Source organism: Melanostigma gelatinosum (genome assembly GCF_949748355.1).
Source record: "Melanostigma gelatinosum genome assembly, chromosome: 10".
Classification (NCBI taxonomy): domain Eukaryota; kingdom Metazoa; phylum Chordata; class Actinopteri; order Perciformes; family Zoarcidae; genus Melanostigma; species Melanostigma gelatinosum.
This window is the reverse complement of record NC_136643.1, coordinates 5,237,894-5,252,619: the sequence shown is the minus strand read 5'-3', so window position 1 is coordinate 5,252,619 and position 14,726 is coordinate 5,237,894. Positions and strand designations below refer to the sequence as shown.

The window sequence follows — 14,726 nt, the reverse complement described above, 5'->3', positions numbered from 1 at the left end:
TCATGCCCCGATCTTTATCTTCGAGGGGGGGAAACTAATTAGCTGTGGCGTAACACTTCACTGTCAATCACAGAGTCTGAAAGAATAAGCTGCCTTCCTCATGCTCCTGAGAGAGGAAGGCTGGTGGCCCTGGGAGAAACAACCCATGCCACAATCCCCATTCCTTGATTTTGCCAGATTATTGGGTCTTTTAATAGAGATTAGGCTGTAATTTGTTGATGAAATAACAATGGATGAATCCACTTTTGTTCCATGGGATCTGTTTTTTTGTTCCATATTTAAATGAGTGGAGTTGTAATTAAGGGCTGAAGTTGAAGTTGAATTACGTTGAAGTCTAATTTGGCTTAACTGAAGTTGAAATATACCAACCCTGTGTGTTTGGTACCGAGCTTGTAGAATGTATTCTCTTTGCCATGTTGAACTAAATGCAAGATGATAAAAGCTATAGATTGTGGCACCACAGTCTTACCAGACTGTGATTAATCATGAAGCCGATGTGACAGCTTTAAGATGTCGCTGAAACGGAGGGGGGAGGGGTACAGAATGTAATTAAAGAGTAGATTGACGAATGGGGTTGACGAACTTAGTTCTCAGTTTCATGGATATCGTTCTTGCCAATTTGTCAATTCAATTTAAAAGGGCTTTCATGCAAAAAAGTCCTCTGACTTCATATCCCCTGGCTTTTCCTTTAGGGCAGGTCAACGTTTTTACTCCTCTGTTAAAATATCTCAACATCCACTGTACAGATTGGCAAACAATTTTGTACAGTCGTTCGTGATCCCCAGAGGATGAATGTTAATGACTTGATGCCTTTTCATCTAGTGGCAACAGCAGGTCAAATCTTTTGTTTCTCCCGTTAAATATCTCAACATCTTTTGTACAGTTTGGCACACAATTTTATACAGACATTCATTGTCCCCAGATGATGAATCCTAATGGTTTGGAGAATCCATCATGAGGTTGACATGTTACTTTGAATGAAACGTTTCAACAGCTGTTTGATGGAATGGATGCAATTCAACCAATGCCTTAATTTATGAAAAAATGCCATACCTAATCATTTTGTGCCAGTTGCAAATGCTAGCATGCTAACATGCTAAACTAAGATGGTGAAGATGATAAGTATGTAGTTCAATGTTGTCACTGAGTGTTAGTGTGCTGACGTTAGCGTTCAGCTGATGGCACCACTCTCACTGAGCCCCTCGCACAGCGGTGCAGACTGTTCTCATTGTGTTATATAGTTGAGAAGATTCAGTCCTTACGGCAAAGTTAGGCAACTAACAGCTACTCATCTGCCAAGTGTACAGAGTATGAGATGAATGACATGGCATTTTGGATCCAGTTGTCACGATCGTGCTTATTGCTAAGATGCTGAGTTCGCCTTCAAGGAGAATGATATTCGTGAGTGAACCAGCTGTCTTGTGAGTCTGACGGTCTCTGCTGTGACACTTGTTTGTTTTTATTTCTGGCGATCGGTCCTTAGGCCCACATACTGTATTTAGCAGCCCTGTCATGCTGCTTTTGTATGATGCCTTCAGCCTTTTTTTGTAGCCAAAGGGTGGACGTGTGCGTATGAGTTTTGGCCAGTCCCTTGAATGGTCTGCGGGGTTGTTGTTTTTTTTGGGGGGGTGTTGTGTGTGTTTCAGTCCCTCATGTGCTGTCCTTGTGCCACAGATGTTCCATGAAGACGCTGCTGGGGGGTGGCAGCTCGTAGCTGTGGACGTCAACAAACCTCATGGCCGAGCGCCCGCCTGCCTCCAGGTAAACCCACACATCATTAATATGCTGCTGCTGGTGTAAAGTGTTTCACACGCGCATAATTCAGCTTATGTTAAAGGTCACGCCTGAACATACATGATTTTAAACAATAAAATCTGACTTTGTGTGTGCTGAACCTTCTATTATTTAAACGTTTTTCTTGTCTTGATGTTTGTATTGCTTGGTATTGGTGGAGAATCAGTAGACCTCATCCATTTAACAAGTGCCACAGTGGTGTGCGGTATCACCTCATTGTTTTCCACGTTTGTCTTTGCCTTCAATGGCCGTTTGATGGGATTTTGAACGAGGGGAGGCTCGTGTTTGATGTGTAGAGCTAATGACGTTCGTCTGGCAACAGATGCGTTTTTAAATGACGCCTCCGTCGCCCGGTGGTCGGTGTGATCCAAATGGTTGGGCTCTAAAGATAAGCCGAAAGCAGCGGGCGTTCCTCGCAGCTGGCCCACTGTTGATAGCGGTAAGATGTAAAAAGGCTGGGTCCTCGCTGTGAGATAGTGCCAACAGCCTGTAGGGGCTATGAGAGGGAGAGGAGAGCTGTCAACGAACCCCTCGTGGTGAAAATGCTGTTCCAGAGGTGAGCATGAAGGAGGCGCACACACAAACAGAGCGTGGACGAGGGCACGTATAGGAACAGAGAAAAGGGGAGTAAAGAAGAAGGGAAAAGTACGGGAAAAGGAAGAACGTGAAATATGCAGTATTCCCATTAAAGCAGAACGTACCCCAGAGCCTCATCATCACTTGGAGGGAAGATCTAGACAACCGGAGGGATAAACACGGCTGACTTCCCTCTGAGCCCTGTGCTCCGTTACAGGGAACACCCAAAGGCTGCTACATCCGCCTCATTCGCTCAAACCAAAGTAGCTATTACTGTCTTCTCGTGCCAACAAGAAGAAGACCGCTTCTAACGGTCGAATGAAAGGGTTAACAGATTGACAGAGGGAGTCATTAGGGCCGTGTTCAGGCCGACATAGGCGCTGTGTCAAAAAGATGAAGCTTCCATGACAACGAGACTGCTGCTTTCCTCAGGGCTCCGGTCAAAGAAAACAGTGAGTCAGTCTGACAGTGGAAACCGCCTTGATATTTGACATCATATAGCTCCACACTTCATTGCCATACGCATATGTTCAAGTGCACATTCCTGGTGATTTACTTCGTAATGCTAATGACATAATGCTACTGTTTGCTGTTTTTTGGCCTTTGAACTCACAGGTTATGATTCAAACCTTCTTACGGGCACTTGTAGCTATACACCCACACTGAGGCAGACCTTTCCGTGGTTGCTTTTAACTGGTTTTGAAATCTAATACAGATGCCTCTATATGACCTACATCAGTAAACAAGACCATCGTAGAGAAGATTCGCTTTTTACATTGATTATTTTGAATGCTTGTCAGCAGTGCAACCAGGTCGAACTCCACGCAATTTCAGATGAAATCATGCAGGTTCAACGGAGACTCCTTTAACCCAGCCTCCAGCGGGGCCTCCGGCAGCAACCAGCCCGCCTCAGACCGACCTGCCCGCCTCAGACCTGCAATTGGAGGCATCGGCAGGAGAAAGACAGCTCAGCACCCGGCAGAAGTGTCTTCTCCTCCAGCCAGGATTAGAGCTGCTCCGCCGGTTCCGTCGGTTAGCACCAAACCCCGACGCTGGAGACCCAGGCCGTACTGCTGGGCCCGCAGGAAGGGAAGGGAGAACCAGAACCAGGACTGCCCGTAGCAGACAGTCAGACCCCTGCTGCAGTTAAATGAGAGGTTTTCTAAGGGGAGTCTGGTGCTCGGAAACACTACCACTTTCGTCCACGGGGACCTCCAAAATCAACATAAAATGAAAGTTTCTTGTCGTAACTTTAAGTGCGAACACCGACTTAAGCACGCAGACTCCGCGGGGCTGACGGACCCTGTGAGACGGACCGAGTTACGCAGCGTCTGAGCTGGTCAGAGTGCAGAGCAGCTCACGCCTCCATCACATGGAGTGTTTGGGCTCTGGGCAACGGCTCAGAAATTGTGATGGATGGTCTCCTGTCAAAGAGAGCCTGACGCATAAAAAGCACCGTAGAAAAGAGAGAAATGTACGGCGTTATGATGTTATCAGTCTTTCCTCATATTCATACCAGAAGAGTAAATATCACAGTGGAACCAGGGTTACACAAGACATTTATGCTAATGTCTGCCTGTGATGCAAGGCCACAGAGTTGGAGAGCAGTATGTAAATGGTGTGGTTTCTCAGGGTTAGAAAGAAGTAGCAGTTCTTTGTATTGGAATGGGTGTGTGGACACTCAAGCAGCCTTCATTCAGCGTGGCTCTAGCAGATCTTGTAGTCAAGCACCTAGACATCATGTTACCACAGCTGCGTGAAGACTTTCACAGCAATAGCTCTGCCAGTGATGCCAGAAACCTATAAGGAAGATTTATTTCCTCATTATTTCACAGATTTTTTTTTCTTTCTCTCCTGATGCTTTAATTATGTAGATAATCAACTAAATTGTTAATCCTACTGCTATTCTTCATTGTCCACCACAGAATCCATATCAGCATTAATAGAGGTTATGTTGATGTATAATCATCAGGTATACGCATAATGCCTTGATTATATGATGGTTGTCGTGATTTGCAGTTGTAAACTCTGCCTGTCATCATCCATGCAGTGCTTCTATACAAGTGTAACCCATCTTTTAAACCCAACTCTTTCCATCCATTGCAAGTGGATGTTTTCCTGCAGATTTAAAGTGATAGTCTGCATAGTAGACTTTATTTAGTCTCAGCATTAAGTAGAGTCTAGAGGCTTAAATGTTTGCTGTGCTCAGTTGAAAGTTGCATTCATGTCAATTACAATGAATTCCAAGAATTAAAAAACTTTCATAGTGTTTGATTTCTTATTATGTTCTTATGTTTGTTTCGAGGTTTCCCTGCAAGCAGGAGCCGCTCTATGCATGAGCTACAGATACAAGTAGTATGTTGCATTGTGATATATTTTGAAGTACTTTGGTAAAAATGTGAGTATTGTGAACAGAATGAACAGGCAGATGGGCAGCAGAGTACCAGATTGTGCAGCAAACAGTTTCCGTGAATGTTTTTTCGTCATTGAAAATGATTGGAATCCATACAAATATTCAAGCAAACAGACCACCTTTCAACTTTACAGACGAAGAATGGTGGACTCTTCAATCCAGATATTGGTAAAAAAGTGTGACATTAAAGTACTCTTGTTGTTGTTTCAATTGCTGCCTACTCGTTCATTAAAAGTGTCAAGCTTGACAGAGATGGTTGATATTGACGGCAAAGTGGACAGCTTAAAAGTGGGCGGACGACGCCGTGGTAGCGACCTGTCAATCACAAGGTAGACCTGCCCTAAAGCATACCCTGCTCCATGATCTATTTGACTCTAAATGGACCATCATTTACTAAACGTACATCATGCTGTATTGAAGACTTGAAACTAACGATTTAGTCCATAAAGTCTGAGAAGTAGGGCCATTTTCTCATAGACTTCTATACAATCAGACTTCTTTTTGCAAGTAGAAATAATGCAGGTTTAAGGGACGTCCTCATTGGCTTCCCTATTCAGACCATGAGTTTGCCACTTGATCACTGCATAGCATTCGTATATGTTGTGGTGTGCACCTGTTTCTCTCAGTACTTGTTTAAGTATAGTACACAGTATTTATTTCTGTTCTTCGATGTTTTAATTAACGGAGGAGGAGGGAGGGCACGTCATATCACTTTCAACAAATTATGGATATCCCCCCCGCTCTCTCTTCCTCTGAAGCCCTGCCAAACACCCTTATGTCATTGCTTTTTCACCCACATCAGAAGGCAGTGCTATAGCTGAGTAGACTGGTTAGAGTAGAGACAGGCAGCGCGGATCCAGCCTGCGGGGCCATCTGCGAGTGCCGAGCAAGTGGGGTGTGAGTTTCTGCTCTGCCTGGCTCCAGAGTACTTGGCCGTCAAATGATTCAAATGTTTCAAAGGCTGGCGGGTGGGCGCTCTCCACAGACATGCGGCCCTGTGAGTGCCGTGCCGTTTTGTGGGCCCGCTGCCCCCACCTACACCTACCGGACCGCCTTACATGTGTTGGAGTCAGGCCGCCGCGTCTCTTCACTGTCGATCTGCCCGTCGACGTCTGTCCATTTGTGCACCTGGGTGTCAGTCTGGTCTGTCTGGGTCCGACGGGCTGCAGCAGTTGGAGATAACATGTAATTGATTAACCACCTGTTCTTTTTGGAGTCGAAACAGCAGCTTCCCCTCCTGAAGGGGCAACAAACCAAAATAGCCCTCAAAACCCAGAGCCTTAATCTCCCACTCCGGACTGTTCAATGTGTTTTATGAACGTGATAATCTTCAGCCGTTTTAATTGTCATTCTGTGATGTTTTTGAGCTCAATTTCTCTTCAACGACCTTGATGAGAGAGTGCAGTCGCTTTGCTGCTTGCTCTTGCCTCTGCTTGCCTCTGCTTGCATTTTCTTGCATTTTCTTGCTTCAATTCACATATATCTGGTCAGATATATCACATATATCACTCTTCAACGTTTGAGTGAAGACAAATCCAGAAAGTCGTCGAGCTATTTGGATTGTTGGCTAATGCTAACTAGCAGCTAAATTAAAGCTAAGTAGCAGCAAGATGCCTCCCTTCTCCACGGACGACGACTACAAACTCCTACAGAAGATTGCAGTCTTGGAAACAAAAATCTACCGACTAGAAGTAAACGCGGAAGTAAATGGACTGTGTGGGAATGATACCACTCTACCATGGACTCAAACCACTGGACAAATGCAAGATAAGACACAGCTAACGAGCATAACCAGGCCTACCAAGAAACAGGAGGAGAGCGCAGATAATGAATCTTATGCGACTGACTGGCCTGCACTAGCACACGGGCAGAACTCCTCCTCAACCCCTGCACCCAGATGGACAAAGCCAAGGACAGCTAAGGAAAGTAAAACCTGAAAAATACCTCCACAACAACCAAGCCTACAACTTCAAAACCGATTTGCTCCATTGTCGCAGGATCCTAAATCTCCATCTGATGATAAGCAGCTATCTCCTCAAAGCAGGGTAAGAACTGAGAGTCAATCTGAGAGTAAAAGGCCGCAGGCAAAGCTAATGACTGGGCCTGAGACTCTGATTGTTGGTGACTATGCTGTAAAACAGGGATTCCCAAAGTGGGGTGCGCGAGCTGCCTCTAGGGGGTGCGCGAGAGGAAAAGTGTAATGGCGGTCTGATGGTGTAATAATATTAAATATTAAAAAAAAAATGTAATTTTAATTTAAAAACTGTCAGGTGGGACATCTGAAGCTATCAGTCGTAAAAGAGGAGAGGGACAGAGAGAGAGAGAGGAATCGGAGGCGAGGGGAACGGAGAGGTGTGTTGGGGAGAGACCGGGAGAAGAAATCGAGCCAGAGTCAGAGGAAGATGAGACGGAGGAGACCGAAAAGGAGGAAGGGATAGCACAGACAAATCGGGAGCACATCGGCCCAGCGCGGAGTCAAGGTGAAAAAAGAGGAAACGAGAGTGAGCATCAGACTGGGAAAAAAAGAGGAAATATGATGAAAAGTATGTGTCTGGGCTTCACTTGGATTGGCAACGCAGATTCCCCAAAGCCACAGTGCGTGGTGTGCAGTGAGGTTCTGGCTAACAGTCTGAAGCTCTTATTTACGTCGCCACCTGAACACCAAGCATGCCAGTGCAAGTCAAAAGCCCCTTACATTGTTTATATCGAAATTGGAGGAGTTACAAAACAGCCAAAAACAACTGGAGTCTCATTCATGTGTTGGTCTATAAATGACGCACTACGGGCTTCATATCTGGTTACAGAATAGCGAGAAAGGGGCTACCGCACACAATCACTGAAGACGTGAGCTTGCCAGCTGCCAGAGAGATGGTGGAATGTATGATTGGGGAGAAAGAAGCAAACAAGTTGGACATGATCCCGGTGTCCAACAACACTGTCGCGCCGCATCGATGCTTTGTCCGAAGACATCCTGGCTGCATTAGTCGGTCATTAATTGTAAATTAAATGTGATAATCTGCCTCTGAGCCTGTGCGTGTGTCCTCGCCATCCGTTTTGCTCTTTAAAAGTGACGCCTTGTGTAACTGAAAGTTATTGAAACTTTGTTGCAGTGTTTCAGGGCGTTTTCACACCTTCAGTTAGTTTGCTTTGTTCCGATTCAGGAATTAATATGATACAATGTTGCAGTTGCCCCTTTGTTCGGTTTGTGTTCACACTGCAACATTTAACAGCGGACTAAATCTTGTAAACAAATGCCACGCGCGAGCAAACTGTTCTCTCATTGGTCCGATTCTTATGCGGCTATGAAGGCTTAAAAGGCTCTGTTGCTTCTTTTTTTTTTTTATTATTATTAAGGGGGGGGGGGGGTGCGCGAACCCGGTCGGGATGTAGAAGGGGGTGCGCGGCCTAAAAAGTTTGGGAACCGCTGCTGTAAAAGATGTCAGAAAACTGTGCAGCAAGAATACCAAAATACTCTGCTTTCCGAAATATATGGTCTCTGACATGAGAGATAAAATCCTGGACATCGTGGCTGACTATCCCACAGCGGAAAACATCATCGTGCATACAGGAAGCTGTGATATTGTGAAACAACAGTCTGAAGTTCTGAAGCGAGACTTTATTGATCTGTTAAACACAGTCAGCCCTGTCAAGGCTGAGGTGTTCATCAGTGGCCCTCTTCCACCAGTCAGAGGAGGAGATGAAGGATTCAGCAGGCTGTTTGCACTGAACGAATGGCTGTCAACTGCATGTACTGACCATTCAGTACATTTTATCAACAATTTCTACCTTTTCTGGGAGCGCAGACATCTTTTTGCAGCGCATGGAATTTGCCTGAACAAGTCAGGGGTAAAACTGTTTACCTCGAACCTGTTTTTCTCCCTGCGTCACCCGTCTGTCCCTACTGCCAAGGACAAGATACAAGAGGAGTCTAAACAAGAGATAACCACACAGCATCGCCATGGAGACCTTACGGGAACGATGTCCCCGCCTAACGACAGTCAAAAGGAGGAGTCTCCAACCTCATCATCAGGGACCGCCTTCGCCTCCGATCTCCCACTTTCCCCACCCTTCCTAGACGAGGAGTCTTTACCTCCCTCCCCAGCTATTTCGGGTCCATACTTTGGATCGCAATCCTCTCTCACACTCTCCCCATCGTCCCCCCACCTGGAGTTCACTGACAACATGAAAAAGCTGGTCACTGCTGGAACCAAACACACACCTCTTCACACTCCCCGACGGCTCTACAACCGTCCTCTGTCTCCCCTAAATAATTGATATCTTCTGGGTCCAGGCTACAGGGCTAATGACACCAATGACTCTCTCCAGGAAAAGTCGGGGCCCTGTATGCAGCTAGCCGCTTCAATTCCTGAAACAATAATAAACATGCAAACTTATCAAACTTTGCATACATTCCTCGTCAGCCTGTCCAAATAAATTGGGCAAAGAAAGCTTTAACCACATTAAACTTAGCTTTATTAAATGTCAGGTCTCTGTCAGGAAAAACATTTTTAATCAATGATTTTATTGTTAGGCACAAACTGGACATTTTGTTTTTAACTGAAACTTGGTTAAATCAAGATAACAGTGCAGCTGTTCTTATTGAATCAACACCTCACAACTTCAGTTTCATGAGTGAAGCAAGAGTGCATAAGAAAGGAGGTGGAGTTGCTGTTTTATTTAATGATTCTCTTCAATGCAAGCAGATGCCCTTTGGTCATTTTAGTTCTTTTGAATATGTGGCTCTGAATTCCACTCAAGCTTCATTCCTAAACATTTACAGACCGCCTAAATACTGTGCAACCTTCTTTGATGAGTTTACTGAACTGCTGTCTGTAATCTGTATTGATTTTGACTGTGTTGTTATTGTTGGTGACTTTAATATCCATGTTGATAATCCCCAGGACAGAGAGTCTAGAGAACTATGTGGTGTCCTTGATAACTATGATCTGACTCAGCATGTGACAGGACCCACCCACAACAGGGGGTACACTCTGGACCTAATCATCACCAAAGGTGTAAACATTTCCAAGGTTGCTGTGACTGATGTTGCACTCTCTGATCATTTCTGTGTTTTCTTTGAGAGTGCAATCTCCTTGCACACAAATGTCCAAACCAAGGTTGTGACAAAGCATTACATCTCTGAAAACACCAGTGAACTATTTATTCAGAAGTTCTCCTCCACACCAGCCCTCTCTTGTCTCTCAGTCAATGAGCTTGTAGATGGCTTCAATTTTAAAGTAAAAAATATTATTGATGCCATTGCACCCACTAAAGTGAAGGTTGTCTCGGGTAAGCAAAGATCTCCTTGGAGAAATGCTACGTTGGTCATAATAGAGAAACGAGAGTGTCGGAAAGCTGAGCGCAGGTGGCGAAAAACTAATCTCCAGGTTCCCTGTGACATCTATAAAGAGAGACTTCGCAATTATAATTTGGAACTTAGAAATGCAAGGCAGTCATTCTTCTCTGACATCATAACCAAAAACAAGAACAATACACGCGCCTTATTTGCTACCGTCGACAGGCTAACAAACCCTCCAGTGTCGGTAGCTGCTGAACTCCAATCCACCTGGGCATGCAATCAATTTGCCACCTTTTTTACTGACAAAATTCAGAAAATTAGACAAGCAGTCAGTGCCTCCACATCAACCACAGGATATGTGTTGTCCCGATCTCTGAATAACATCCATTCAAATATCATGACACAATTTCATTCAATCAACCTTAGAAGCCTAGAAGACATCATACAACATCTGAAGTCATCCTCCTGCTGCTTGGATATTCTACCAACACACTTTTTCAAAAATATTTCAAACTGCATGACCACTGATCTTTTACAAATTGTAAACACATCCCTTCTCTCAGGTGTCTTCCCACAAGCCCTAAAAACTGCAGTTATTAAACCGCTCCTAAAGAAGGCTAGTTTAGAATCCGCAACAATGAAAAATTATAGGCCAATATCAAACCTCCCATTTTTAAGTCAAATAATTGAAAAAGCGGTTTTCCAACAGCTGACCGACTTCTTGGCCGTAAATAACTGCTTTGATGTTTTCCAGTCAGGCTTTCGACAGCACCACAGTACTGAAACTGCTCTTGTTAAGGTTTTCAACGACATCCACTGAAACATAGACAATGGCAGAAGTTCAGTCTTAGTGTTACTAGATCTCAGTGCTGCATTCGACACGGTCGACCATGCCATACTCCTAGAAAGACTAAAAATCTGGGTGGGACTCTCTGGCACAGCACTTAACTGGTTTGAATCCTACTTGAAGGGCCGAGAATACTTTGTGTCTGTAGCTGATTACACATCGGAGCTGACTAAAATGACATGTGGTGTTCCCAAAGGTTCAATACTGGGGCCTCTTCTGTTCAACATCTACATGCTTCCACTAGCTCAGATTATGGAAAACAACAAAGTGTGTTATCATAATTATGCAGACGACACACAAATCTACATAACTATGTCACCAGGGGACTATAATCCCATACAAGGGCTGGGTAACTGCATTGAACAAATCAACAACTGGATGTGCCAGAATTTTCTTCAATTAAACAAAGATAAAACAGAAGTAATTGTTTTCGGTACCAAGGACGAACAATTGAAAATCACCGCTCAGCTTCAGTCACTGATGTTAAAACCCACAAACCAAGCCAGAAATCTAGGTGTAGTTATGGATTCAGACCTCAACCTGAACAGTCATATCAAGACAATTACAAAATCAGCCTACTATCACCTGAAGAATATATCAAGGATTAGAGGACTTATGTCTCAACAGGATTTGGAAAAACTTGTCCATGCATTTATCTTCAGCAGACTGGACTTCTGTAACGGTGTGTTTACAGGTCTCTGTAAAAAATCTGTCAGAAAGCTGCAGCTGATTCAGAACGCTGCAGCTCGAGTCCTCACTAAGACCAGGAGGGTGGATCACATCACTCCAGTTCTGAGGTCTTTGCACTGGCTTCCTGTCCAACAAAGAATTTACTTTAAAATCCTGCTGTTGGTTTACAAAGCACTGAATGGTTTAGGGCCAAAATACATCTCCGATCTGCTGCTACCTTATGAACCATCCCGACCCCTCAGGTCGTCTGGGACCGGTCTACTTTCTGTTCCCAGAGTCAGAACTAAACATGGAGAAGCAGCGTTCAGTTTTTCTGCTCCACATATCTGGAACAAAGTCCCAGAAAGCTGCAGGTCTGCTGAGACCCTCAGCTCATTTAAATCAAGATTGAAGACTTTTCTATTTGCTGTGGCCTTTAATTGAACCACATTCAATTAATATATTAATCAATTTCCTGCATTTCTGCATTTTACTACTGCATTTTATTTCTTACACTGTTTTTTAATTGTTTTTGAAATCTCCTTTTCTTTTGCCTTGTGTTTTGATGCTTTTAATGGTTTTATGTGAAGCACTTTGAATTACCTTGTTGTTGAAATGTGCTATACAAATAAACTTGCCTTGCCTTGCCTTGCCTTGCCTTACATTTTTGGACTGAACGTTTTGGTTTGAGAAGCTTCAGTTTCTGCTATCTACAGTGGTAATAATGGCAGTTGGTGCTCATGAGATCTACCAGTACTAATAATCTTGTAACTGCTGCGAATAGCAAAAAACAAAACATTACCATATGATAGTAGAACGTGCAGCCAACAAAAGATACAACAATCATAAATATCACAGGTGAACCACGTATTGGCTTTCATATATTGTCACATATGAGAGACCAGGGAGTGGAGCTTGGGGCAGAGCCACAGCTCATAAGCAGGTGTACCTGTGTTCAGTTTGCACTCATTACTCAAGGGAGGTACGTTAGCATAGCCTTCATTTTTTTTTTTGAAACGAAGTCTTTGTACAATCTTGAATTGTATAAGTCGATGTCTAGTCTGGACCTTAAAAAGGATTGGGAGGGAGGAAATAAACCAACATCCCAAAATGTTGAACTATTGCATTAACGCCCAGATTCTCAGGTCGAAGTGCCGTCGCCCAGCTGCAACGATACCTGATGCACAAACATGTTAAATCCATCATTTATCGCCACCTGCAGTGTGTTTGCAAAACCGACAACTTAGTTCCTAGTTCACCCATTCGGCAGAAAGCCACAATGTTGCATGCATTGCCAGCAAGTCTGCACTGCATCAATTAGTTAAGCTGCGAGGTTGTCTGCTGTGTGTCTGCTGGCATATCTGTCCGGTATATTCCACCAGTGTATTGCAAGCCCGGAGTAACGTTAGCGAGTGGCCGGCGTAACGCTAGCGAGTGTCCGGTGTGATGTTGAGTATGAAGTTAGCAGTAACGTTAAAGCTGTGAACTTAGCAGTGCAGTGTGTGTACAGTTTATTTATCGGTGAATAAATGCTACAACTCCTCAAGACCCGAGCCAGCCACCTGCTGATTAGAGCGAGGGGGCTTAGCCCTGAAGTTAATATCAAGTATGGCTCAGGCTTAGTTAAGGTAGGTTGATTATTCTCTGTTATGAGACAAGCCACTCCTCTGACTTTTGCTCTGCTTTTTAAAATTTTTAATATTTCGGTCAAAATACTCGACAATTAAACGGTTATCTATTCTTATTTGAACTGTCCACAGGAAGCCTGTCATTGCATCACACCAATTCAGCGCCAGTCCACTGTTTATATAGTACAGTTACATCATGCCGGATCCATCCCATGACACAGTGTTTGTATCCCATTGCTCTGTATCTGTTCACAGTGACGACGTTATTTCTAAGGCTTTTTACTGTTTCCCTGAGCCTCTCCATTGTGCTCTCGCAGTAGCAGTGTAGTCCAGCGGAGGCTAATGAAGCATCGTGTTTCTTTCCCTGCAGACCTGGTCTTCTAATTAGCCTCTAGTGCTCCACCATACCATAATTACACTGAAGATTGGAGCTTTGGCTGCTTTAAGCAAAAAAAATAACTTGCACGCTATACAGGTGTACCCCAGTGGATTAATAAAAGTATTTTCAAATGCAGCGTAGACTAACCCTACTTAAAGAATGCTCCCTACTTCTAGTAAACCACAAGCATTGGCTTTATTTAGCATCGCCTCTTGCATGACAGTAGGAGCATGAAAGGAGCAGCTTTTTGACCTCTCCCCTCCCAAGCCAGAAGGTTACTGATCCTCTGGAGCCCTCCTTTTCCCATGCCACGGCAAAGGTCAGATTGTCTCTGTGTGGGAGACACGTAGAAAAGGGAAATTGTCTGGAGAGGAAGAAAAAAACAGTAGAGGAGAATATTGAGAATATTGTTAGAGATGGCGAATCAAATCAACGCTCTCAGATCACAACACGACGACTGTATCAGATTAATCATTTGGTCTGAACCGCAATCAGCCGGATGCACACTTATAGCGAGATATGCTGATCACAACACGACGACTGTATCAGATTAATCATTTGGTCTGAACCGCAATCAGCCGGATGCACACTTATAGCGAGATATGCTGAAAAGGAATAAAGCAAAAACTCCATAAGGGGTACGCCAGACAGTAAACGGCCGCAGAGGTGGCGGAGCGCGGCAGATATTACTAAGAGTTGGAGGGCGCAGACATGCGGACCATAATGTTTTATTTAGAGCTGTTTTCCCAGCCAGATACATGAGTCAGCCCGCTCCTCTCAGGCCTGTAATAAGCCAAGGGGCTCCCACTGTGCCAGATCCCCGACCCAGCAAGATTTTACACACCCACACTGCTTTGGCCCAAAAGTTTTAGATTCAAATAACTCATTGTCGTTAACAAACTTAGTCACAAATTGGCTGTGCTGCTCACCCGTTTGATAATAGACAAAATACCCGTTCTGCATCTTTCCCTTTGCCCACTTCTATACCGCACGGTGAGAAAAGAAAAGAGCCTCGACAGATCCACTTGTGTATTCGTCGTCAACAAAACGCCAGCGAGGAGACTGAAGAGATAAAATCAAGCGAAGCGGTCCCTAATCCCTCTCAGTTTCCTCTTGATCTC

General features: G+C 44.3%; 1 protein-coding gene across 1 annotated transcript in view; it reads left to right on the top strand.

The window, feature by feature from the left end:
* nalcn (sodium leak channel, non-selective) overlaps positions 1–14,726 on the top strand; it is a 90,786-nt gene that overhangs the window by 15,694 nt on the left and 60,366 nt on the right. Inside the window, exon 12 of the mRNA XM_079277026.1 lies at positions 1,675–1,761. Coding sequence (XP_079133152.1) covers positions 1,675–1,761 — 87 coding nt within the window. The remainder of the gene's footprint in view (positions 1–1,674; positions 1,762–14,726) is intronic.